The sequence below is a fragment of the Myiozetetes cayanensis genome, unplaced genomic scaffold (genome assembly GCF_022539395.1).
Source record: "Myiozetetes cayanensis isolate MyiCay16 unplaced genomic scaffold, myiCay2020 scf5-8, whole genome shotgun sequence".
Taxonomy (NCBI): Eukaryota; Metazoa; Chordata; class Aves; order Passeriformes; family Tyrannidae; genus Myiozetetes; species Myiozetetes cayanensis.
Genome location: NW_026087742.1, coordinates 28,271,588 through 28,298,849, shown reverse-complemented (window position 1 = coordinate 28,298,849; position 27,262 = coordinate 28,271,588). Strand labels below are relative to the sequence as shown.

The following is a 27,262-nucleotide window of genomic DNA, read 5'->3' as shown; positions in this document are numbered from 1 at the left end:
TGAAGAGGAAATGACACTGTTTCCATGTAAAATGGCTTTAGAATCACTCTTCTTTCCTCTTGAATGTGATTTGTACAATAATTGCACGTGCCTTTTCAGGAGCTTAGGTTGGAGCCCGTGGGCTGGAGTGCGAAGAGCGTAACCAATGCTTGATGAGGTAACCCAATAGCAATGCTCCAAGCTGTTGACTGCAAGTGCTGTAGGCACAGGCCTGTTTCTAAGTGTGCCAAGTATTACAGGGAAACACACGTGCATGTGTGGCATTTAGCACAATGTTGCCTTCAGCCTTGACTGGGAATTATGAGCATTCCTGAATGTAAAGGCTGCATCACCATCTTTAGTTGTAGAATTGTAGAAAATGGTGCTGGGAGGGACCTTCAAAGATGATCTCATCTGCTTCTGGGCCCAGAAGCAAAGCCAGCTCACTTAAGCTGTTCATGTCTAGTCTGATCCTTTATGGCTAAGGTTAGGGGAAAGTGGTTTGGCAATTTTAGATACAGCAGCTTTTATTTAGAAGGTAGTTAAAGCACCTAGATATTTGCAAATTTCTTTCTGGATCCACGTGAGTTTTTAGGTATCTCAGCAGCTTAAACAGTTTTGTCATCCTCTTGTTCCTGCTCTCCTGTTACTGCCTGAGTCATAGTTGCCCAGCTATCTATCAGACTTACACTGTAAACTCAGTCAGGGAACAGGTGTTTAAAGAATGTGGAATAGAATTGCCCCAGTGTTAGGAGCTGGAAGAAAGTGGGACAGGAAGGGGGAATATCCCAAGCCACTGTAAGGAAATTATATGAGTTTGACAGAATTCAGCTATTATCCAGACCAGTTCCTGGGTAGCCATTTGATTATGAAGACTGTGTTTCTGATAGACTTTGCTGTCCACATCCTCTTTACACCTGTTACAGAGCATGACATCTTTTAAGAACTATTCTTGCTAATGTTTGGATGGTGTAAAACTGTTCTGTGTTGAGACCAAGAGTATATTTCTTTCAGAAATGGTGAGATGACCTAACAGTTCACTGCAGAAAAAAAGAGAGACTTGTCACTCCTGTTTCCTTGTTCCTCTGCTCTGCTTCCAGTTTTGTGCTCCTACTCTTTAGGCTAGCTTCAGTTTCTAGCAGACTCCTTGTGGATGCATTTTAGCTTCCTAAACTGATAGCAAACTATGTTGGCAAAATGAGCTGGGCAGATTTCTGCCAAATTAGGGAGCTGAACTGACCCGTGGAACAGTCTGGTGAGAGGTAGGTAGGTAGGTGTGTTGGGGAAAAGGCTTCTTTCAGGAGTGTCCAGCCATTTGTTTCAGCTGAAGCTATAACTTCATGGTTTAAAGTAATCACAGAGAATGACTGCACTCTAAATTATGGTGGCAGAACCTGAAGCTGTGTGGTAGCAACCATTCCACTTAAAAAAATCAACATTCATTTATTCATACAATGCAAGAACCCAAAAGTCTCTCGCTTCTTTCACTCTTCTTGAAGCTGCTGTGTGATTTTCAGTCATTTGACTGGGACTGGGTTGTGGTGTAGTTTTATGTGTTAAATGAAGCAGTCATGACTCCTCACAGGAATAAGCCAGACCAGACCAGATGCCTTGAGAACTACACGGTCTGTGCTGGTCATGCAGCATATCTGCATAGATCTCACAGGCCCCTTTAAGCTCCAATTTTTGTCATGGCCGAAGCTTTGAGTACTTGGTCAGCCTGCCATCTGGGCACATGCATAAAATTAGCACTTGGGGCAGCAATCTGCAAGAAACTCTGTACTAGTGATACTGGCAGAGTCAGCTGACCACAAAATCAGGAGGAAGAGAGGTGCTGAAGTTTTTGCTGCCCTTGGAGACATCACCAAAGCAGCGTTGAGAGTTGCTTTCAGATGCCCTACCATTGGTTTCAGTGCTACCTTCAGCAGTCATTTTCTCTGACCCTGGGCATTAGTGAGTAAAGTTGTGCCTATATAAGGTGGCCATTGTCAGGTGTCCCAAGAGACTGAAAGCTGTTAGTCTGACATGCCTTTCCATGTAGGATTGTTATTGGTTCTTTCAGGTGTTATCTGATACACTCTAGCATATGAAGGACTCATATTAGTATATGCAGCTGCTTTGGTGTGATTGTGGGATTTCCCAGCCAAATTGAATCTAAGCATTTTTAATAAGATTCCCATCAGTCTTAACTCTGGAAAGCACCAGAACAAGTCCTGGCTCTGTTGCTTTTGTGGCCCTTCCTGTGTATATGGAGGAGTACTTATTGGATGGATTAACTTACATTTCTATGGCCTGAGGTGATAATGTGGGAAAACAGAGCTGATGAGGACATTCAATTTATGCACTTGAAAGTACTATTAAAAGATTGAGGTGTGGTGAAGAGCTGCATAGCCTGGAGCTTCCTATTAGGCTGATTAGGCTTCCTTCCAACATGCACATGTTGTTGTACCTTAGTTAAAGCTCATCTTTACAAGGAAAACTCCCTATGCCTTTGGGGCAGTAATTAGAAGGCACTTTAATGCTGTTTAGCCTTTAGACAAATAACGCAAGCATGGGAAGTGCCTTGCCCATTTTTTTACCAGCCTGTATGAGTGTGAGGGTTAGGTGGAGTAAAGTTCCTGGTGTTTCTCTGGTGGTAAAACTGGTTTAAGAAGTTCTGCACTGATTGTCTCCCTGTTCTCTCTGTAGTGCCCATGCAGTGGTAAATGTGACCACAGAATGAACTAGTTCACCAATCCAATTAAAAACAGGCTGATGGGGAAAAAACAAAACAAAACCACCAAAATCCAAATGGGGGTGGGTAGGCTTATTTTTGATATTGGTAATTAGAGTGGTGCGTGTCAGTCTTTCCCCTCCGCCTCCCTCTCTCCTTCTTCCATTTAGTTGGTACAGCTGCCCACAGGAGTTGATAGAGAAGGAATGACCAGCTAAGAAGAGGGAAACCTCTTCAGATTGTATTGCTCATGAAAAATTTGTTGCTGTAAGTACACCTGCAGTGGCTGACTTTTCATTTATCTCTACTCCTTGTTGGGAACCAATAAGATGCTTCTCCAAACCTGAGGGGTCTGTAATTGTTATCTCTTAGCCGTACACCCTTGAGTGAAGCTTCTTAAAATAACCATCAAGAAACAGTGGTTTCTACATGGTGGTAGCATTTCTTGTGTGTCTGACTGTGAATTTAGGCTATACATTGAGAAAGGAGAGAAGTAAACACTAATCTTTTCAGCAAAAGGTCTTTTAGACAAGAGAGGGTTGAAGTCTTCAGACAAGTTGGTAAATCAGACAACTGAGTTTTATGATCTCAGACAGACTAATCACCTGACTGCCATTTCTCCATGTGAGGGACTTGACTGGCACATTCTGCCCAGCAAATGAAGCTTCATCTTTTTCATTTTAGAAGAGGAAGGAGCTCAGAACTTGCACAGTTAAATGATAAAAACAGGTGTGTTGGGGAAGAGCTGGCAATGTGATGGTACTAATCACTTCAATACTGTGTTTTCAGGGATCTGACAGTTTTCTGATATTTTTCAGAAGTACTGGCTCATCTTTCTTTGATTGTTCATCTCAAAATCCCCCTATTGTAGGGGCTGCATAAACTCAGAGAATCGTCTTGTGAAAGGTTAATCCTGAGCAAATTCAAGCACAGAATAAGTGATCAGAGCGAGGAAATTTGCTTCTGCCAGCTGAATATAGAAATAATTCACTGCTATGTGTAACTTTGCTGTGTGAACTCGAATCTGACTATTGAGCACTGAAGTTCAGTAGATCCAGAGATGCCTTCATAGGATAGGCTAGTGCAGTAAAATGGTTTTCTGTGGTCTCTTTCATGGAAAATGATGACACTCTTATGGTCATAGTGGTGTCTGAGTACAGGAACCTAGCAAAATCTTCTCATCAAGGCTTTAGTAAGAAATGTTGGTTTGTTATGAAAGAAAATCTAATGAAGGTAGGATTAAAATTTGATTATGTCAGTAAGACTTGTCTGTGCATCTTGAGGAAAAGATGGGATTAGCCCTCAGAAAGACTAAAATGTGTTTTCTGACACATCTAACCCTATTTCTGGAACAGCTGATGCCCAGGAAGGCCTTTAGCATAGCTGAGAGGAGGAAGCAGTGGAATGAGAGATAGAAAGTAAGGCTGTGCATGGAGTTATGGATGGGGCAGACCAGATAGCCCCATATGCACACGCAACCAATCACACATTGCTTTTGTCATAAGTGTCCTTCTGGTAAGAGCTGGTTGGCAGTTAGTTTTGCTTTGTGTGCATAGAGAAACGTTGATATTTGGTGGACAGGTAAGGTGTCCTTACCTTCCCTCTTTTGTCTAGATGTATTTGCCTGATGCACAGTTCATTCTGGTTATGTTGATTGTAACCAACAGTTAACTACCCGTGAGGTATCAAGTGACATGAAGAAATAGAAACGATAGTTGAGATGGCTTTCTTGACCTCACTTTGATCCTTTCACTGGATCCAGCTGGATAGTTGCTTCTGTAGTTCTCTTAATGAACTGCTTACAGATAGATGCATATGTGTGCTTTGGGTATAGAAAAGATACAGTATCTACTAAGACACAGATACTTTCATGCAGTTCCTGCCGAATGGATTTTGCAGAAATCACTGCAAAAATCCTAATGGATTTTGCAGAAATCACTTTGCTCTCACCCATCACAGAAGAGAGGCTTTTGGTTCTTCTACTTTTCTTTGGTAACGGGTATGAGGAAGTGAAAGTCTTAAATAAAGATGCTGTTTACAAGAAGCAGAAAAATTAATATACCTTTACTAACAGAAAGCCACCATGAAGCTTTGAGGTAGGACTGGGAAATGCTTTCTGTGGTGGTGGGAATTCCCTTGATTATCCCCCTTCCTTACAGAAAGACTTTTGTCTGCCATTACACTGAAAGGTGCACAGGTATAGAATGGAGAATCAAAAAGCCTCCTCATTCACTTCTCCTATCAACTCCTTCCTAGGTCACTACTGAATGCAAAGTTTTGCAATTTAGTGTAAGACTGAGTGAGAGCCAAATTGATGCCCTTGGAAATGTATCTGTTAGGAGTGAGAGGTAAAGAGCATAAGAGAGTATCTCTTTACTACTTTTTTTCATGCCGTGCTTCCAAGGGGAAGGCTGCAGGGAGGATAAAGGTGCTGTGCTGCAGTTGGTATGTTGGCTGGAGCTCCCTGAAACCCAATGCGAGGTTTCAACAGAGGAGTCACAACTGTTGGCAGGTTCTGGTGACCGTGGCAGACCTCAGCGGGAGTTATTCTAAGAACACAACATATGATCAGATTACTGAGGGGCACTTTACATGGCTCTAAAAAATGAACCATCTGACGGTTTATGACAGCTCTGCCTGTTCCAGCCAAGTGAGGAGTGTGAGTCGTTGCTGACCCTGCAGCCAGGGTTGAGAAACAAAGAAAGTGCTTTCCAGAGGCTGTGAGCCTACAGACTTCCAGCCACATAAAACCTGCTTGCATCTGACTTCTGATAAGAGAAACAAAAGACATTTAAGATTTGCTTCTCTTGCAGTTTTGATTCATGGTAATTTAATGCGTTCTTGCTGCATTTCATTGGGCTTGGCAATTTGCATAGTTCTATATTTAGTAATCCCTGTGATGAATGTCTTTGTAGAGTGATCTGTTTGTTTATTGGTTTGGGGGGGTAGGGGAGGGTTTGTGTGTGCTACCAGTACCTTTATTAGCTTAATATAACCTGCCACTTTTCTGTGTTTCTCTGACTGAGGACACACTTGTAGAAGAGGAAGACTGAATGAGAATTGGTAGCAAGTGGGAAGTGAATTCTAAAACTGGAAAATTTCAGGATCTACAATTAAATGCTCTTTGTGGAGAGTTTCTTTCTAGAGAATTTCCATTCTGGCATCTCATATCAGCAATTTGTACAACAGTTTCCCCTCCTACTAGTCTTTTCCATTGAAGTACATGGCCTGAGAGAACTTTGCAATTTTTGCTGATGTTGTCAAAGACAAACATTTAAATGCACACTTACGGAAACACCTCCCACTTTTCCCAGGCTTGAATACAGTTTATTGTTCCTCCTCGCTGCTTCCTACCCAATTTCCCTTGTTTTGTCCTCTCTACTGCTTAGTCCCTCTTTGATTCTTTGAGGTGCTGGGTGACGCAGAAGGTTGGCATCACTGTGTAAAGGTCTCTTTCTGCTAGTTCCTGCTTTTTTGTTTTGTTTTATTTTGTTTAGTTCTTTTTCCCTTTTGGTGCTCCTTATTTCTTGCTTCTCCTCTTCTCTGCACAGGTTTTCAATGGGCTGCAGTCCTTTCAGAGTTGTCTCTGCTCTGGCATGGTGCTGCAGTTGCCTGTACTTCTGTCATGGAGCACCTCTTTCCAAGAGTATTTTTCCAGCCACATCCCCAGCAATGTCCCCTATCGTGTTTCCTTTTCTCCAAATTTGTCTTTTTACATATCTTTTATTTTTCCTTCTGTGCATCCTCATGTCTGCTTTTGTGGTTCCTTTTGTGTCTCCTCATGTGTCTCGTGTCCCTACTGGCTCTTGCCCTTTCCAAAATATATTTGAGCAAAGGTAGTTTGTGCTTCTCTGACTGGTTGAGGTTCTAATGGATTGATTGTCATTTTCATCCAGTCTGGGGATGGCTGGAATTGACTGTGATTGGCACAGAGCTGTTGATGTCATCCTCTCACACAGATTACTCCTTCTGCCCTCTGTTGCTGAAGCAGAATAGTTCTCTGTCAGACTGCTCAGTCTGTATGATTTTTTTACTTTCATGGAAACACAACAAAACTAAATTTACTCCTTAATGCTTATTATATCTCACTGAGAATCCATTGAAATTAGTTTTTCAAGGCTGACCCATAACTGAGCCAATGTCTGGAGAGTTCCATATATTCAAATTTTCAACGTAGCCCGATATGCACCCTTTAAAAGTTTGCCTGCAGTCCTCCAATATCCACTTCTTCTCAAGGCTAGTTTTTCATCTCTCTCACACTAACTCATTCCCCTTGCCCCTCAAAGTGTCCTCTTGGTGTGCAAAAATTCTCATTCTCATTTCTTAGTAGGTAATAGGGTTTGAACACCTTGTTTTGTTCTGCCCATTTCCCACTTCCGATGTGTGTCAAACCGTCCTTCTGAAATTTCATGTATGTCGGCATCTGCGTGAGAAGAATCACTTCAGTTGTTTCATACCTTTCAACTTGGATCCATGTCTAACAGATGGAGGCTTTGAAAAGCCATAAATATTATTGTTGGCACTAGAGTAAGGTGGTGTGGGTATGTGTTGCTAGTAATTGGTCTCGGCTTTGTAAAAATGGTTCCATGGGTTGGAAGAGCAGCCAGGTGGAAGGTAGCATAATAACATCTGCTCCCATCAAACTCTCCTGGGCATGTCACCATGCTAATGCTGAAACTGTGGGAACTGAAGAGGTCAGTGGTTACATGCTGGGCATTGTGTTTTTGGCACAGAAACAGTTCCTAATTTGTGTATATAGGAGCTGGAACTGAGTTCTCCACTACAGACCTGTTTCTTCTCCCACGGGAATAAGGAGAGCTGCTGTAATGACACCATTAGGAAAACATTAGGGTCTGTAAATGTAAAGTGCTTTCCCGTCCCTGTGTGTGCTTTGGTTATGTTTCATGAACATGGCTTAAGTGCAGTCATGGACATTTGCATTCTTCTGTTTCAGAAACAGATGGAATTAGGAGCTTTGCCAACCCTTCCCCAAAAGGTTGAGTGGTCAATTTTGGCATAGAGTCTTTCCTTGCATAACTTTTTTCAGGTTTGAGCGAAATAAGAGTTTAAAATAAAAACAAGAGACAATTTTTCCATGGAATATTAAACCACTGGAATAAATATTGTGTTTGATTTCACTGCTTGCTTTTTGATGTCTCTCATGTCCTAATGTATAAGTTCTCCATTCAACCCATAAACTTTCCATAGACAACACTGGAGTTTTATAATTTTGTTATAAACCTCACAATAGATGTGGCTTTGCTTCCCAGTTCATTCCCGCTTCATTCTGCAAACACTTGCAGCCATATAAAAATGTCTCACAGCCTTGCAGTTCCCACTCCCAACTTTTTATTGAGGTACTGTATTGCTACTAGTGTGGTCACTGCAAATGTATTATTTTGCAGAGCCTGTTCTTCCTGTCATGTTTTCTGCCTTGAAGCAGCCTAGAGTTCAGATGTGTAGCTGCTGCCTTTATGTTTCCGCTCTTTATTCCTCCATCTCCAGGAAGAGAATAAAATGTGTGACTGCTTAGATTTGATACATGGAAGCCAGTGTATGGAACCTGGATAGTCTGCCTGCAAGAGCCGGAAAGCATTTGTAGTTCACTGTATCACGTCACACTGATAAACTCTGTGTAACTGTTTCCATGTACTCCCCCCATTGCTGTTTATTTTTGTGTACTTAGCTTCACAAAATGACAGACTCATCTTGGTTGGAAGGGATCTCTTCAGGTGGCCTAGTCTGGCCCTGCTGCTCAAGCAGTGATAGATACAGCTGGCTGGCCACGATTCTGTCCACTAGGCTGTGACCATCCTTCTAGGATGGAGGCTGCAACCTCTTTGGGCAGCCTGTGCCAGTGTTTCACCACCACTATGGTAAAAAAGATTGGGCTTTTCCTTTTTTTTTTTCCCCTTTCTTGTTTTTAGACAGAATTGCATGTGTTTTAGTTTGTGCCATTTGTTTCTTGTCCTATCACTGAGCACTACTGAGAGGAGGGTAGTTCCCTTTTTCTTTTATTCCCTCCCATCCCAGGTACTTGCATGCATTGATTAAAAGCTCCCCCTCAGTCTTCTCCAGGCTGAACAGACCCAGTTCTCTCAGCCTCTCCTTATATGAAAGATACTCCAGTTTCTTTAAATTTTTTCCTGGACTCACTCCAGTATGCCCACATCTTTTTCATGCTGAGGAGACCAGAACTGACACGGTATTCTAGATGTTGCCTCAACAGTGCTGAGTAGAGGTGAAGAATCAAATCCCTTGACCCGTTGGTTACAATCTTCCTATGAAAACTGGGATTTGCCATAAGAGTGCATTGCTGGCTCATTGTCAGCTCGTTGTCAGCCAGGACCCCATCTGTTCAGCCAATTGTCATTCCACCTCCTTGTCCAATTATCTAGCCCATACTTTGTCAGTTTGCCTATAAGGATGTTCTAGGAGACTGCTCATAAAACTCAAAACTTCTACCATGTGAACTAATAAGTTCCTTTCTAAGAAAGAAAACAGTGTGACAGGGAATCATCCCACTGCTGATCTCTATAGATACAAAATTGAATTATCTATCTTCTTCACTGAGGTCATAGCTTTCTAAACTTGTATTTGCATTTTTTTCTCTGTTTCAGGCCGAAATGAGTTGATTGCCCGCTATATTAAGCTGAGAACAGGGAAAACACGCACAAGGAAACAGGTAAGTGCACAGTTTTCCATGTAAGCATTAGCTTCTCTGGACCATTAGAGATTATGAGGGCTAATGAGAGCAAACCCCTTAGTGTTCACTTGCTACTAGTTTCTGGCTTTGCTGGAAAGAGGTTTTTGTCCTGAACTGGTTAATAAGAGTGATGGGAAGAGTCAGCTCAGGCATTTTACAATTGGATTATAATGCTCATGCCTCCCAACCACATAGTGATCCACAATTCTTTTTTCTACTGGTAAACAGTGTGTAATTTTATTTCCTTGGTCTAGTAGTGAATGTTTCAGTGAACATGAGTGATTATCTACATGAAGACTCTTTGTTCAGCCCAGGCAGACCCTCAGCAATGCTGATTTTGAAAATACCTGTTGCACAAGATGAAAAAGAGGAATCTTTGTGATTTGGGAATGACAGTCCAGGCTATGCTGGACAAAGCACTGAGCAACACAGACCTGCTTTGAGTAGGGAGCTGGTTGCTGACATTCAGGAGTTCCTTTCAACCTAAATTATTCTGTGATATGTTTCAGCCCGTATTAGATATGGGAAAAGTTATGATATAGCAGCAGAGGTTTCTCTTCTCCCAGGAGGAGGCCAAGATGGGGAAACAAAGAGATCAGAACTCCCAGTCCCTGGTTTCAAGGATGGGTTCTTTTCTTTTCTAGAGGAGGTCTCTGGCTTGATAAAGCCATTTGGACTGAAAAAGGCCTTAAATGGCCCATCTTTACTGTCCCTCCACCCCATTTCATGGCACTTCTGAACATAACTTCAGTTACGTTCAGAAAAGCAGTTCATTGCTACCCTCAAACACCTCTCCTTCCAACCCTAAATAACTCCCATTGCACAAGGTGCCTTAAGTATATTCACTTCTACAAGAAGCTACTGAGTATTCCTCTGGAATGAAAATGGGCTTTGTCTTTCTATGCAGGTATCTAGTCACATCCAGGTCCTGGCAAGGCGGAAAGCTAGAGAGATCCAAGCCAAGCTCAAGGTAAGATGGGTATCCTTTAACATATCACACAAGCCCCCCCCCAAGTCAGCCATTCCCTTAAAAATGCATGAGATTAGTCAATGAACTGTAGTAAGCTGGAGAGGAAAAGGTACTTCCCAGGAAGCTTTATGCAAACATTCATTATTGTTGAAGCTCTGTGACGTCTGGAGCAATTCTATTTAAAGAATAAAGAAACAATAACTTTTTAAATTTCATGTGTCTTGTTTCTACCTCCAGTTTATGCTGTTGTCATCCAAGTCTGGAAGACCCTTAGACTTAAGTGTATGCAAAGAGTCCTTAACTGAGAAGAAGGGGTTTATGGTTACAAATGCTGACCAGTAACCAGTCCTTGGTGTTGTGGTGGCCTTAGGAAAAGGTAGCCTTATAGTTCCTACAGCATCAGTTCTGACTCTAGTTGAGGTAGTGGTGTGGAGCTGTCCATTGAGAGGAAGCAATAAGCCAGCTGGCATCTTCTCAGGTAAAGTGATGCCAGCTTTACCCCTTGATTAATTCAGAGCTGATTTGAAGAGGCCTGGGCTAATGAGAAAGAAAATGGTTGACTACTTGCTCCAGAAAATCTGTGTTTTCATTTCTATAGGAACAGCTCTGAGATCACACTAATGAACTGATACCTCTTGACATTTATTTCCACTCACATTTGATGCAGGGAGATGGTTTATGTGCTGTGACTGAATTGCCAGAAATATTGAGAAGGTCAAGTGTGTGTGTGACAATTGCATAAGAGGGCGTCCCCTGTTAGAGTGTGAGCTGTCCAGAAAGGTCTTGCTGAGCAGGATGTGATGTCTGGGCCTTGTTAGGTTTCACTAAGACAGCCTGAGAAGGAAGGTGAATGCTGACCTTTCTGTTTGGTATGGCAGTTAGTAAAGCAGTTAGCAGTTGGAAGGGTGTTGCCTTCCCTGATTTTCAATGCTTCAGGTGGCAATGATCTTGACAGCCCATTCCAACCCTGACTGTTGAGTAGATGGCTGTTAGTATGTGCTTCCTCTTGGCTGTCTGGGCAATTCCTCGCTGGGCACCAGCGGAAACAGACTGTCCTGTGAGGGAACTGTTGGCACTCAGTCTTGACTGATGCTGAAGTGCATGCAACTCTTGCAAGAAGTGATTACCTCTTAGCCATGACTGCACCCCCCCATCCCATCCACAGCCACATTTTAGAAAACTGTGCTATGTCTGTTATTAACCTGCTGTGTTTCCAGCTGGTCTGATAAAGAGAAAGAGCCACAAATTACAACTATCTAATTCAGTGCACCTAGGTAGGGCTGCCTAAGCTTGAGACCTGTGGTGCTGTTAAGTGGTCAATTCAGGTGGAGGCCTGCTTGAGAGGCAAGTTAGAGCTAGTAGGAAACAACAACTGCCCAGGGTGTTAAAAGCTTTACTGCTGCTTATATCTGTAACCTTGTTTCTGTTCCTTGCGTGTCACAGCTCTGGGATTTGGCATGATTGAAAAGCCAGTCAGCCGAGCCTGTTTCCACTTAGCACACAGGAGCTGGCTGGTTTTGTTCTCGGGGAGCGAAGGTGTCTCAGGGAGCTCCATGGAGCCATTGGCTGTTGTCCTTTTACACCACCCAGGCCATGCTGTGAGCTCTGCCCAGCTGCCCGCAGTGAACCCTTCCCCAGTACCAGCCTGTTCCTTTCCGCCTGCAGGAGGCCAAGTCGGTAGCACCGATTTGACTCATTTACTTCTTTGCTTTTGCTGGTCATTTCCATAGAGCAAGGAAATGAAATCATGAAAGATGCTGCCCTTCTTCCAGGTTCCTGCTGATAGCTGTGTGTTCTTCTATCACTGTTCACTTTCCATAAAAGTATAAGTTTTCATATTTGTATCCTAGAGATCAGAGCCGCTATGTGATGATTTTTCAGAGTGATTTCTATAATACTTCCGTCTCCACACGAACTGGGGTGTCTTTTTAAAATGTGCACTGTCTGTAACAGATAGAGATTGGAAATACGGTAAAGCTTGATGAAAAATCTGTTCTCTGAAGTCAGTAGTTTTTCCATGCCCTGGGTGGCTAACACATATTACCTGTACTAAGGAAAAAGTGGGAAATTGTGGTGGTATGGTGATATTATTATTATTATCATCATTAAGAAGAAAACACAAACATTGCAAATGTTTGGTAAAACTTTTTCTTGATTTGTTTGGGTTTTTGTTTGGTTTTGTTGTTTGTTTTTTTTCCTGGAAACATGAAATGAATACAGAACTGTTAGCTGAAACAGAAACATGCTCTTTCCAGCAGTTTGTCAGGCATTTAAACAACACAGAAAAACATGACAGGGATTAATAGGTAAAATATGTTCCCTACTTAGTTTTTTTTTCCCTTTGAACTTTTAATATCTCCACAAGTAAATGCATCTTCCCCATAAACTCATGTATAAACTCAGGTAGATACTTTTTCCGGTGAGCAAGTAAGGGAAGGAAAAAAATGGCAACTGGAACATGGTCCTGATGTATGTTTTGAAAAAAAAACCCAGAGAACAATTTCTCTTAACAAAATGTAAGTAATCCTTGAATTATTTCCTAAAGCATCGTTTAAACTGGATTCTGAAACCTTCCTATGGCTTTGGATAACGTTAGGAACTTAGCAATTAAAATGTTTCCCTTTCATTCACGTGAATAGTACTAGCAGGAGTAACAGATGCTGTAAAAAAAGAAGATGCATGTTTTGCTCTTCCTCCTGATCATTCCACTTGAACATTAGCATTTATTCTTGAGGGGTTTTTATGCCTCCTCCACATGATTTTTTTGTATTTGATGCATTAGAATCCCTGGACTTTAAACTTCAAAAAAAATTTAGATAGATTGGAGGAGTTAGAGAGAATGGAGATCCAAGGGTGAGAACTTACTGCAGTTCAATGAATGCAAGTGGGAAGTGAGAATTCCTGGAAAAGACAGCAAGAGTGTACCTCTTTCAGCAGTTTCTACAAGCTATGAATTCTTCTGTGCCATTGTAATTACAATATCACAGATAAATGTGTAGTGTTTGAAGGATGAAGATTAACTGTAGGGGATGTAGAAGGAAAAGTAGAATTTGGGGATGTGCTTCTGCTTGTCTATTTATTCCTTGGAAGAAGAAATGCAGAATGCCATTTGTTTTATAAATACATCACTCACTTCACTCACTAGTGGTTGCACTGTCATTGCATATAAAAACGTGTGTAAATTCACAGTCTTGTTAAAATAAAAAAGGAATGTCCTTGCCTTGCATATGTGCTCTGGAGATTATTAAAGTTTCAAGTTTCTCTGGAGATGGGAATAAAATTATCAACTCTACCTGATACTAATGCAGTCACACATTAAGGTAGTCTTTTTTGCAGTGTTAATGACAATCTCTTTTTGTGAGCTTGTTTTTAGAGGGATTTTTTTCTTTAATTGATAATAAAAAGTCTTTACCATTGAATATTTTGACCAATTATTAAAACACAAAAGTCAACTAGGGTTGTACTTTCCACAACAAAACTTTTCAGCTATGTGGCTGAAAGCTACAGAGTGGATAAATGCTCAGCAGACTTTAAACCAGCATTTCAGAAAGGATGATAATTCACATATGAAGCTATAGTAATGAATTAAAGACTTACATGGTTTGAAATGTTCTTAGGACAGTTATTGGGGAATTTGCTGGCCAGGTTTTCAGAGATGCTTGTTTCCTACAAAGAAGCTGATGAGAATCCTGGTTATACAGCGTTAGAGCAGGCAGCTTGTTAATCATTATAATAACTGTTTTTTTGGTTTCTCCTCTTGCCCATAGGATCAGGCAGCTAAAGATAAAGCCATGCAGAGTATGGCTACAATGTCATCTGCCCAGATTATCTCTGCAACTGCCTTCCATAGTAAAATGGCCTTGCCTGGTCTTCCACGACCAGCCTACCCTGCTGTTTCTGGGGTGAGTGAATCAATGTCTTGGTGGAGTTTGGCTGAAGACATTTGAATATTTGAAAGGGTGGTGGGACCTGCTCAGGAAAATTCTGAGAACATCAGACAGAATGGGCCAAAAGGCATTGTCTATGTAAAATAAATCTGTTATATGGCTTCAACAGTTTGAGTCTGATTCTTTGCTCACACTGATGTAAAACAATAAGGTTTCACTATATGGTTTTTAATGATACAAGTGAAAGAACAATTAGTTCCTTTGGATTTTCATCTGCCTGAAATATTTTTAGGTGTCTGTATCACTTTTCTTAGTACAGAATCTTGTTGAATTAAAACAGTTTAGGCTATCCTGACCCTTTCTCAAGATAATCATTTGCAAACTCATCCTGACTGCTTAGATCACAAACAGATGGCCATTACATAAAAACCTTAATGGAGAAGGCCTGTCAATGTCCCCTAAACTATAAGTAGGGCCTAGTGTGCTTTTGCTGAGCATTGATTTCTTCTGAAATACCTTCTAGCTCTCCTGGGGAAAACGGTCCTTTCAAGAGAGTGTGTATCATTTAAGCTTTAGAGATGGAGGCACAAGGCCCATATATAGGATTTAACATTGAAGCCCACTATCAGTTTCATGCATGTCAGCCGTAGCAGCGTGCAGAAAGAAAACAAAAGTGAGTTAGTACCTCCATAAGAATGAAACCAGGACTGTAGAAAGAAGAGATGTAGCTCAGTCACATATTTTAAAGGCTGGGAGCTTGCAGTTTATTTCCTCTGAAAGAAGCAAGCCTTGCTTTTCATGACTTTCCTACAGTGGTGACTTTTGTCTATATGTTGTTCTCTTGCAGTTCTGGCAAGGAGCGTTGACAGGCCAAGCTGGATCTTCCCAAGAGTAAGTATTCCTTCATGTCAGCATCCAAAGCAAATGCTTCTGCTGCTTTCTCTGCTGCCTGAGGAACAACCATTAGCTATTACAAGATCTATAAACCACTGAGATAATGTAGTAAGGCAGATGCAATGACTGTGAATCTGAGACTTAAGGCTCAGGGTTGAAGACAAACTGAGAGTCATGAGAAAATCTTAAATAGATAAAACCCTATGTCTTCATATCATACCTTCAACGTGAATTACACGCCTTAATATGCCCCATGACTCAGGCAGCCTAAAATGGATTATTTTAAAGAGCTGTGGAATAGAGGAGCCTGCTAGAGGTGAGGGTGTTGCAGCTCCATGCTCCCAAATTGAACCAGTAGCAATGCTGAATGTATTCCCTGTGGTGTGTGTACACAAACAACTGTGCACACACACCCCCTATACACACATCTGGCTGCACAGAACAGCACAGACAACACTCAGCACTCACATAGATACAAACAGCACCTACAGTCTTATCCTGTACCCTCTGGCTGATGAGAATGAAGGTGTGTTACTTGAAAATAAATGTGTACTGTGGACCCAAGCAATAGCTGCCCCGGGTTCCCTTGTCTCCCTGCGTGCTGGCACCCAGGCAGGTGAGCCCCTGAGGCCACAGCCCCGCTCCAGTTGCTGGTGCAGGCTTCTCACTCACATACACAAACAAATGTGCATAAACACACACAAACACACACTGTGAATCTCTCCAGCAACTGAACTTAGATATACAGTCCACCTATTTGCTGGATCTTCACTTTCCCCAGTTTGCCTCCTGCAAACGTGCATACATAGACTCCTCTTTCAGCTGATCTCCAGACTCCACATTGTCATTTGGCCTGAACCTCCTGGTGCCTCTGAAAGCATTCTTACCTCTGGAGACACATGGAGCTGACTCCCAAACCATCTCCTTGCTGTCTAATCTGGCTTCATAACTGCTAGTGATCACGCCTTCACTTGCTGCTGCCATTCCAGAAACAGCACAACATAACTGAAAGCTCCTCATGAAGAAAAACAGTTAGGAATAGACTTGAGTGACACTATAGGAAAGACTGCACTGACAACGTGTGGGGCATTCACAGACAACTCGCACCTTTTATTGGCATATTCTCCCTAAACATCCTGATAACAAATTTTGTGCAATCCCAAAATGCTTTTCCTTTGCATTTCTAATGTGTCCCATACTATCTAGGCAGTAACCACACTCAGTTTATAAAGTGACTGGTCTGTGAGACTCCCTAGCTGTCTCACTGGGTGGGTTTCACAGCTGGAGATGAGCCTCGGATGGGCTGATGATTCACTAATAATGACCCTGAGTGTAGTGGTGTCAGTGTTACTCAGGTTACTCCACCTGCCTGTTGTTTCCCTGTGATAAAGGCACACCTTTTATCACATAACCTACTAGGAACAATGTAAGTGACATTTAAGGAGAAGCAGCTGAAAGGGTGTATCTTCTTTGCCTATGGAGGTACTATTGCTAATGTTTGTGGTGCAGATCAGGAAACAGATACTATAAAAATACCTCGTGGGGAAAATGTCTAGTAAAGGAATGGAAGCCATCCAAGGAGAAATGATAACCTTAAGCTAGAAAGCGAACATGGAAGCATCAGGTTCTTTTCAAGGCTGATGTATCTACCACCCTGCTGTCAGATGATGTCTCCTGATCTTCATTTTTCCTTGCAGTAGTGTAAAAAAATGAAGCTGAGCTGTCTTGAAAGCTAGCTTCAGCTGTGGGTGTTGATGTTGAATATCTCTAAATTTGGGTTTAAAAGTCTAAGAGGCATCCAGCCCAGAACTATATATCCACCTGCATAAATTTAAAAGTATTTGTAGTTGAAAGGAAAGGATAATTAAATGGGCACCAGCATATTAAGAGGCTGATAAAAGGATCTCAAGAAAACAAATCTGGTGGGAGACACTATTGAACACCTGCAGGGAAATCTTAATTAGTCTAGTCCTGGCCCCTTACTGTTTTTTGAGTCTTTCCCCATGACCCTCTTTTGCCTAAACAGAAAGATAATTTTCAAAAGACAATTATACCACTTTCTCCTTCAGAAGAAATATTTAATCTAATCTGTGCAAACAGCTGGTCACCTGGAATATTTTTGTTTGGTTGGTTTGTATTTGTTGTTTTCCTTTTTTAATAACCACCTTTCTTTGTGTACTTCTGTAGTGTGAAACCTTTTTCTCAACAACCTTATGCTGTACAGCCTCCACTTCCATTACCAGGTAGGTAAGGAAATGTAGTACCTTTGAAATCATATTTCGATTCCAAAAACAGCCAACATTTAAAAAAGCCTGAAAATTAGTTTAAAAAAATTACCAATTAAAACATTTCAATGAGCTGAAGCTTTTTAATATTGCTTTATTTTACAAAACTTTTTTTCCTGCTTTATGTTGGTTGTGTTGTTTTTTTTTTCTTCCTGGCTCAGCAGAAAATAAAAGTTTACTGCTCTTCCACCATGTTTCATGTTCTAGAACATTTTTCTCCATCACAGCATGATTGCCTTCCTAATTTCTTATTAAGTGGAATAACAAATGTCTTTTCCTTCTCAGCTTCCCCATTTTGAGAGGTTAATGGTGACACTTCATTTTGATACTAAGCCGTTTATTTCACTGCTCCTCTAGGGCTCAATCTAGGTCCTTTCAAAATTACTGAACATCTTTTCTCTGATGTCAAACCCCGAGTAGATTGTTTTTTACATCATTACCTACCCTGATAGTGCTGTCTTAGCAGAGGGCAATTGACTGGCCATTTAGACTGAAGACCTTGCGAATGATATTTTTGCATGATGAATGAAGTCATAAGAAAATGTAATGAGTCAGCTTTGATATCAGGTGCTCTACTGGAAAGCTATTACTGGCTTTTCTCTTTCTAAATTTTGTTATATAAATTCTGTGTGCTTAGGGTTTGAGTCTCCTACCGGCCTCTCGCCTTCCCCGTCAGCACCAGCTTGGCAAGGACGAAGGGTTGCTAGCTCCAAACTTTGGATGTTAGAATTCTCTGCATTCTTGGAACAACAACAAGACCAAGACACAGTAAGAAACACACCTGAATTCCACCCCTCATTATATTTTTGGTGTTCAGATAACTCCTGTTCATCTCATCATGGATATGTTACACTTCCATATGTCTATGGAAATACTTGCTTCATTGCTCTTCAAAGAATAGAAAGCCATCTTTGGGAAACACCACAAATCCTTCTTTTAGAGGATAGATAGTCGTAGAGCCAGCTCTGTGCAATGTGCTTCTGGCCTCCCTCTCTAGGGTCAGGGATGTTCACACACCAAACCTCAAGGCACTGAGATTATAAACCCCTGCTGGGCTGTTCTAGCTGTCCTGTTCAGCCTTGTAAGAAATATTCCATTTTAGAACCCAAAATCAGATGATGGTAAGATCACATAAAGCCACATATTTCTCTGCTGTGCTGGGAACCTAAATCTAGGGGCAACTGGGATGAATTTGCATCAATGGGTTTCTACAGTGCCACCTATAAAATGGAAGTAATAAGATTTTCCTGCCTCACTGGACCTTGTGGTACTGCGTCTTAAGATGCACTTTAGTGATGGGCTGAGATAAGAAAGTTCAGAAAAAGTAGTATTATTTGGCTGGTACCTTGCTGTGGAATTTCAGGCTTTTCATAGGACAGGAGCATTGATGTTTGACCGAGTGACCTGTCACAGGAAACACTCTGTATCTCAGGTATTTCAGACTATATAGCAGTGGCAGGAGGCAATGGTTTTGGAGTGAGTATAGAAAGAAAAAAAACAACAATAATGTTTCAGAGAAGGAAGAAGCATCAATGTACTGATAGGAAGGAAAGAACAGCATGAGCTGGTACTAGCAGGAGTATTTCTGTTAATTTCTTCTGCACTTTTAGAAAATGCTATCAAATCTTCACTGACTTCCAGTAATCTTCCATGAAAAACAATCCATGTTCAGTGTGTACTGAATGGTACTGAACAACTCCTTAAATCCATGTTTTTCCTCTTTTTGCAGTATAACAAACACCTGTTTGTGCACATTGGGCAGTCAAGCCCCAGCTACAATGACCCCTACCTCGAGGCAGTGGATATCCGGCAGATCTATGACAAGTTCCCTGAGAAAAAAGGGGGCCTGAAGGAGCTCTTTGAAAGAGGGCCAGCTAATGCCTTCTTCCTTGTCAAATTCTGGGTAAGGGAAGGACCCTTTGTAGGGTACCCATTTGCTATGAATTTCCCACTTTAAAGGCAGTGACCTCGTTAGCTGTTAAAGATTGCAGCCAGTCTTTTTTTCCTATGCAGACAACTTAATACAGCCATGACTGTCACTGGAGATCTTTCTTTGGCTGCACAAGGCACACTTTCTGGCCTGCAGCAAGATGTATCTTTCACATTATCATCTTTAGAGTTGTTCTTAACTGCTCTCTGGAAATTTTATTTGCTAATGGTGACTTGGGCCCATTAGAATTTTTATTTATAAGTAAAGAATTCAGAGGAAATTATTCTTTGCATACTCATATGTGTTCACTTCTCTCAGTGTTGTGTAACTTCTGAGTCAGAAGCAATATTTTTCCATCTCTTCTCCTGTCTCATTATCTGCATTTTGTGTTATGAAGTACTAATGATTTACAGATGCATGTTTACTGCTGGCACTAGGACAGACAAAGGGTAAGAGACACATAATGAAATTGGATTATGCTGATAATATATTACTGAAATGACTTCTGGTAAGTTGGAAGAAATCAGCCTGGCAGAAGCTTACTCACTCAATTTGGATATTTGTGATTTAGCTGAAATTTGCAAAGCTGTGTGATTGTGTTTCAGGGTACTAACAAAATAGTTTTGGTGACTGATATTATCATAAGTATTACAAAATTAAAAATAATAGCATCTTGGGGCAGTTGCCTGTTAAAAGGCTGAGGGAATGTGTAATGGTATTTGGAGGATTTCACCTTGAGTTTACCACTTATAATTCAGGATATATTATAAGTTTACCACTTATAATCCTCAGTAAGATGATGAGAAATAAGCTTTCATGTCACATACTCTACGTACAAACTGGTGCTAGAAAGCCTCCTCCTAACTGGTGCTTTCAGGAGAAAGAATTAACTTAAGTGCCTTGAGATGCAACTTCCCAGCTGTCCCAAGCCTAGCCTTTCCAGAAATGAGTTGGAGAATGCTGGCTGGGAGTCTTGCTACTCAAGTGTCTGTGCCTGGAGCGTTGGTTCCTGGTAATTCTTGGAGACACATAATTTTACTATCTGCAGACTGTGTGCTGCTGAGCTGGGCCTCTCATGGGATTAGCCTCTGTCGAAGTACAACGAGCCCTACTTGGGAAGGTCAAAACAAAAGGTGAAAAATCAGCTCTGTTCTGGCTGGGAGAGACAGCAGCACCTTACTGAGAAGCATATCCTCTGACAGGGTACCCTCTGAAAGGTGGTGATTGCCGTTTGTGCTTCAGAAGTTTCAGGAACCAAAAGGAAGAGCACAGAGGGAGATGTTACCTAGTGAGAGAATAAAACACTTTGAAATTCCTTGACTCGAAGAGAAAGAAATCTTAATGAAATTGTGGTCTGGTGCAACTGTGATTTGATTTATCAAAACTGACAGTGTACTTTTCTGCTTCTGTGATTCGGTTTGGGGATTGTGATAATTTGTTTTTCAATATCAGAAGGATAAATGTGGCCTATGCTTCATGTCAGACCAACCTATATGAGGCTTTTGAGAGATTTACATGGTGAGATGTCATTAAGTTGGACTCCTTCTGGACCCATGTGAGGTGTCTGGTGTTCAGAGGGTATCAACTCACTGGCATTTGACTTGCATAAAGAGGTGTGACATAGGATTTGAAAGATATTTACTCCAATGTATATATGATATTGTCAGGCTCTGCAATTCTACACTTGTAAGGACAGTAATATTTCTGGCCTTGGTTTAATATTTTGACTTTCTGATTCCTTTTTTGGTACCCTTGCATTGTTGAATCCCATCTGGAGTTAACACTGGGTTTTATTGATGGCAACATTATGAGTTGTCACTTAGCAATAAACAAAGTTTACAAGTCAAGTCATTGGATGAATGGAAGTATCTAAACCTTTTAAGAAGTCAATAAATAAATAAACACTTTTCACAGATAAGGCAATGTGATTTAAAAAAACATAACAGAAGAAAACTAGATTTCAGTAGAAAATTTTATATCCCTCTGCATTTTTATAATTGTAGTAGTATGTGCTAGGGTGCTTTTTAATTTTGCTTCCTGATAGCTCTGGACAACTATACAAATATGCTATTGGTATTCAAAGATGCATTGAATAAAGCAACTACAACACTGTTGAATTTATAGAATCACTTTAGGATAAAACTATTATCCAAAGGCAAATTACTGATAACCTTAACCTTGGTGAGTAGAATTAAATACTGGAAGGGGTGTTTTGAGACATGAAGTTATGAATGATTTTTCAGTGGTTCCGAACTGAAGTTGTGGTTGCAGGTGACAAAGACTTTAAAACCACAGTGAGTAAGTTGTGTTTGTATATGTGCAGTTTTAGGCTTGAAGAAGGTGAGGCATGAACCTGCCATTGCTACACTAAGCACTGAATATACCATATGATCTGTTGTGCACCAGAAACCTAACTGTAAACAGCAGGGTTGGGGTTTCTTGACATCACTGGTAGCACTTAGGATCTACTATGACTGAGAAAGGGATGTTCATGTTTGTTCCTGTTGTTGCATTAAGTTATTTATACAATAGCTAAAAGTTGATTAGTTTGAAGCAAAAGCAATGTTTGCAATTCTTCCTTGATTTTGGCACTGGGAATTTGGTACAATGAACTGACTCTTGGACTTGGATTGGCAGGTTGTGTGTGACATCTGTGTGACATTTCTCTGTGCTCCAAGTGCATTCTAGCACATGACAATTAACGTGAGACATTAGCCTCCCAACACATGGGCAGTGGCAGCTCTGCTCTTTTCCAGTGTAATATTATCTCTGCCACCTGTTACTTGCCTCTCCCTGTGAACTCCTCCTATATGCATCGTTATTAATAGTTTGGGCAAGAGGCGTTTTCAGGGCTTTGCACATTAGTAGAATGGTGCACTTGCATCTTAAAGCTTTCAGTAGTTGTGAGACTCTGGGTGGAGGACAAAAGGAAAACGACAAACCAGGAGTTCAGGACAGGCAGTGCTTTGTACAGAGCAGCCATCTGCAGAAGGGTGGATTGGGGGAATTTCTTGGGAGAGCTGTCCTGCCAATGTATGTAGTAATTTCTTCTCGGTGATAGGCGAACTGAAACAGTCAAACCACTGAGTGTTTTCTTTCAGCTAAATATATTATACTTTTGTGGAAGGTGCTGAAGAGGTGGCCTGGAGACTGATGTCCTCCACTTGGCTTCTCTACTGTTGCAAGCAAATCTTGTCAAAGCAGCAGCAGTGCGAATTCCCCTTGGCACCCTGCCTTACCCACTGCATGTCTTCAATCCTGACCTGGCAGAAACTGCTTGGAGAGCAAGGAGATGGCAGTTCAGTCCCCATGTCCATTCTGTCCTTGGTACTCCTTCAGAGGCAGCAAACAAGGCAGCAGCTAGCAACACAGATTTTTATGATCTTTGCACACACTAATTTCTCTGCCAGCACCTCCTGCCCTATGTAAGGGGACTCTGTCAATATCCCTTCTTTCGTCAGAGTTATTCCCCACAGTGTTCAACAGTATAGAGACTGTTGGCAGCAAAGAGCAGATTGAAAGACTGAACTGCTGAGGGAATCTATCTGCTGGGTGTCAAAATAGCACAATTCTGCTGGGCCAGATAAGTCACAGCTCCCCATACTGCTAGCAAGGCTATCTTTGGCTAGCTTGGGAACTCTTCCCACTTTGTTGGAGGCTGAACCTGCAGTGGCTCAAGTTTTGCACTGTTCTTTAAGAATTGTTCAGCATATGCCTTTCCGTTGACCACATGGAACGTGTGTGCAATATATCAGCCATCTATTGTTTCTCATGGCATTTAATGCCACCTGGACTCTAATCCTTGCTTTTCAAAGCCTCAGATAAACTGAAGGCTGATTCTCAAAGGCCACATTTCCCTTTGTGAGGAGTTTCAAAGAACTTTTTGGAATGAGGCCTTTCTCCGTAATTGGTTGTGAAACTCACTCCCACCAAAGAACAGACAGAAATTTTGGTTTAATATGTGGTTAGGACAGTGTGCAGTGCCAGCTTTTCTGTAATTCTTTCTTGGGGTTGCAGAAGTTTCATGATATACTCAAGCTCATCAGAACTGTTTTCAATTGCTAAGACTCAGAGCACCAAAGATTAAAAAAAATAGAAGGCAATACTAACTTGTTGAGGGATACTATGCTTTTCCCTGAACAAATCCCTTCTCTTCCATCTAGAAATCTTGTCTTGTACGTATTTAAAAATTCTGCTTACTTTTCTGTAAAGGAGAAAATCTCAGGTGTTTCCCCCAAAGCAGGTAGGTCCACTTTTGCATATAATATGTAGATCTCTGATGTTCTGTATCACAGATACCTCAGTGGTTATAGTTTCAGCATATTTGGAAGTCATCAGGCAAGCTGTGGATAAGTGTGTCATCTGTATTGAGCTTGCACAGCAAATTGAATACATCACAGTACCTTCCTTGAGAGAGTGGGAACCATAAGTAAATAAGCTGTAACTGTAAGGCCAGCAGTGTGTGTCTGAGGTGCTGTGGCTCCATTGTCCTGTAAAACATGAGCTGGAGCCCTCAGCAAGCTGCTACTGTCATTCCCCAGAGTTGCTGATATTCCATGTATGTATGTTTAAGATCTGAGATTTTCAGAGGTGAGAGGAGGCGGGTACACAGCTCTTGATGACTCACCACCCTGCCTGATGGTCCTAGCCCATAATATGGAACAAGCTTTAGAAGAAAAGGTGCTGTGTAAATGTCAGGGAGTTCCAACATGATCCCACTGCTTCACTGCAACAGGACTTCCAGGAATCTGATTATACGTAATGTCGGTGAATGGTGATGACCCTTTAATTCAAATAGTATTACCATAATTTTTTCTATTGCCAAACAGTTTAATGTTGATTAATTAGATGTGAAATTCTAGTCTGGCCTTTTGATAGAAGACTTGTCAAATTGTGGAGGCACCTAGAGTGGCTTCTTAGGGCTAGTGAAGCTTTTCTCATGAAGTGGAAATAGCACCTTTCTGCTTTGCCTCATATTGACTGCATTTATTTTTTAATTTCCCAGTAAGTCTTAAGAAGAATGTAACCTTAACTTTACTAGTGAGATCCTGAAAATGTTTGTCTGGTTCTGCGGTGAGAGCCTCTGCTGTGTTTATGTAGCAGTGGTCTGACCAAGCCTCTGTAGCCTTGACCCTTTGTTCTTTTTGAGTCCGTGGGACAATTTCTTTGGAGAAGCAGAATCGGGTCCACGCATTGTGTTTATCACTCCCAAGGGAAATAGCTGAAAAATATTGCGAAGGACTCTTAGTCTAGTTCCTCTTTGGAGCAGGGAAGGAATTAATCTTTATTCAGACAGTCGGAGTGTGGGTGAAGTATACAATACAGTTAGTTGAATTGACTTGGAAATGAGTATTAGAGTATTAAAGTACAGTATTACAGCAACTCAGTAATACCTGGACCAGAATAGAGTAGCACTGCTATTTTCTAGTACAGGTACCTTTGTGGTACAAAGAAAGTAGTTGCATAACTATAGTTATTTGATATCAAGGTCTTCAGCATGACCATAATAATTCACTTGGCATCCTGAATTATGATGAAGCCTGTTAGGCCTGTGCCCTGAGCTACCAGGTAAAACTAGCCCAGATTTGCCCACATACGCTCTTCCAGTGTAGACAAACCATTGAAGCGGAACACTTCATTACAGTCACTGAGGTGGTCATGACAATGCACAAACTTCCAATCTTCCTCTAGCTGTTGTTTCCAAGTTTTATGCTGTTATGCTCTGTTAAGAACCCTGTGAGCAGAGTGAAAGCTATGTCCATCCCTAATGCTGCTATCTTTGTGCCCTCAACTTTTGTGGTGTCACAAAGGCTCACATCTACAAAAGAGGAGAAAGCTTGACTGGCACTTTCCAGATTGACTTAAACCTTTTGTGAACAGTATTATCTCATGGCAGAGAAGAGACAGGTATTTTGGGTGGCAGAGAAAGGGGGGCATTCATTTTTATGCTGATCCTATTCCAATTGTCCTAAGTGCTGCTCTAGGTCTCAAATAAAAACCCCTTCACTGACATTGGCTAAGAAAAACACGCTAGAATGACATGTAATGTTGTCCTATTCACACTGTATCCACTGTAGCAGGAACATACTCTCTTCAGTTTCTTCTTTCCCTTGCTTCATCTGGAAGAATAAAATAGTCTGAAGCAGCCTATGGGAACTGATTCTTGCTTTTATGCTGATATAAACTAGTGCCTGGGCTTGTAGAGCACAGAGAAGCTCTACCCTTTCAGTTTTGAAAGTAAGAAAGCTGAGCTGGGCATTCCCACACCCCTCCTTGTATTTCAAGAGCTTAAGGGAACCACCTCTTCTTTTCATAACTGTGGCTTGAATGACCCCTGGTGGAAGCTTCAGACAGCCAGGATTTTTAGGAGTTAGGTCCCAATAGGAGGCTTCGGTTGGCCAACCTTAGGCACCCACATTTGAAAACTGTGGCTGCTAATGGAGATGGGTTTGCATTCAGGTGGAACTGAGTTAGATCCATCAGCAACCTACATTCCTTATTATATTCTGCCCATTTGCATTCTTTATATCACAGTACCTGAGCCTAATGTATGTGTGTGTGTGTGTGCGCTCTTGAACTCACACATTCCTTTTCTCTGCTGCCTCTTTTCCCTTACCTACCTACATACCTAAGGGGGAAACACTTTATTACTGTTGCTTTTCCCTTATTTTTCCTTCCTTAGTGAGGCATCCCAGTCTAACCTGTCTATTGCACTGCTCTGTCTCTGCAGTGCCCTCCTTTCTGCTCTCCACATGCTTTAGGAGTACTTCCAAGCTGTGTCATGTGTTTTTAAAGTTAAAAAGATATTTCAGTGTGTATGCAAATCCCCACCACCATTTTCTGATGCACTCTGATCTGCTTAAGGAGCTTGGGACACTTCAGTATTTAACTATCTTGGCTGTGTAAAGTAATGGTGGAAAAATGCCACAACTATCTATTGATAACCACCTATTTCCCCCTTTTTTTTTTTGGCAGGCTGATTTGAATACCAATATTGAAGATGAATCTAGGTCTTTCTATGGTGTTTCCAGCCAATATGAGAGCCCAGAAAACATGGTCATTACCTGTTCCACCAAAGTGTGTTCCTTTGGAAAGCAGGTGGTAGAGAAAGTAGAGGTAAGAAGCAGACACCTGGGTGCAAGGTTCTGCCTGGTTACTGTTTTTTCACTTCAAGTATTTGCATCCTGCATGTATATCAAACTCATATATCCCATGCTTCTTCTCAGAGAGATGGATGCCATAGATTATTATTTCTGAAACATGCAGGTGTGTAAGTTTGCTCCAGTCTGCAGCGTGGCCTTATTTTAGGAGTTCACTGAAGGTCTGGGAGTGTTTGTTATCTTTTCCTTAAATCTCAGTTTCTGAAAAGATGCAAATATATGAGACTCTTAGCTCTGGTGATTCTCTGGTTTTTCAGGGGAGGCAAAGGAAAACTCGGGAACACACCCTTGTTTTGAACTCCAGGAAGGTGAAAACAAAGAGGCAACACCTCACTCTCACTAGTGTTTTTAAACAGATCATTTGTAGACTATAGCTATTAATTAATAGACTGTGGTAGTTTGCAGTCTTAAGGGTTTTATGAGACTTAGAGCTTGTACACTTACAGCTTATGCTGCAAAATGCATATATCTGGCATTGAAGAAATTCTTTCTGATACCACATTCATCTGCTAAGAGAGCTGCTTTGATATGCATCCTGCTGCTTTCTTTCCCGAGGAACCTTTAGATGTAGCAGAAGCAGCTATGTGTAGAACACCAGGTGCTCTCATGTCAGCAGTCAGTTCAAGCTGTATCCTTCCCAAGACCCATTTCCAGTAACATGACAGACATGCCTGAGGTCTGGTTAAGTATTTGCAGATGCGATAGGTAGGCCAAAGGAAGGTGTCATGGTGCACAGGA

General features: G+C 41.4%; 1 protein-coding gene across 2 annotated transcripts in view; it reads left to right on the top strand.

Moving 5' to 3' along the window:
• TEAD4 (TEA domain transcription factor 4) overlaps positions 1 to 27,262 on the top strand; it is a 53,450-nt gene that overhangs the window by 22,493 nt on the left and 3,695 nt on the right. For both annotated transcript variants that reach the window (XM_050333548.1, XM_050333547.1), the window contains exons 5-12: positions 9,313 to 9,377; positions 10,306 to 10,368; positions 14,136 to 14,270; positions 15,103 to 15,146; positions 17,337 to 17,392; positions 18,072 to 18,202; positions 19,164 to 19,337; positions 26,340 to 26,480. In XM_050333548.1, the coding sequence (XP_050189505.1) occupies positions 9,313 to 9,377; positions 10,306 to 10,368; positions 14,136 to 14,270; positions 15,103 to 15,146; positions 17,337 to 17,392; positions 18,072 to 18,202; positions 19,164 to 19,337; positions 26,340 to 26,480 (809 nt within the window). The remainder of the gene's footprint in view (positions 1 to 9,312; positions 9,378 to 10,305; positions 10,369 to 14,135; positions 14,271 to 15,102; positions 15,147 to 17,336; positions 17,393 to 18,071; positions 18,203 to 19,163; positions 19,338 to 26,339; positions 26,481 to 27,262) is intronic.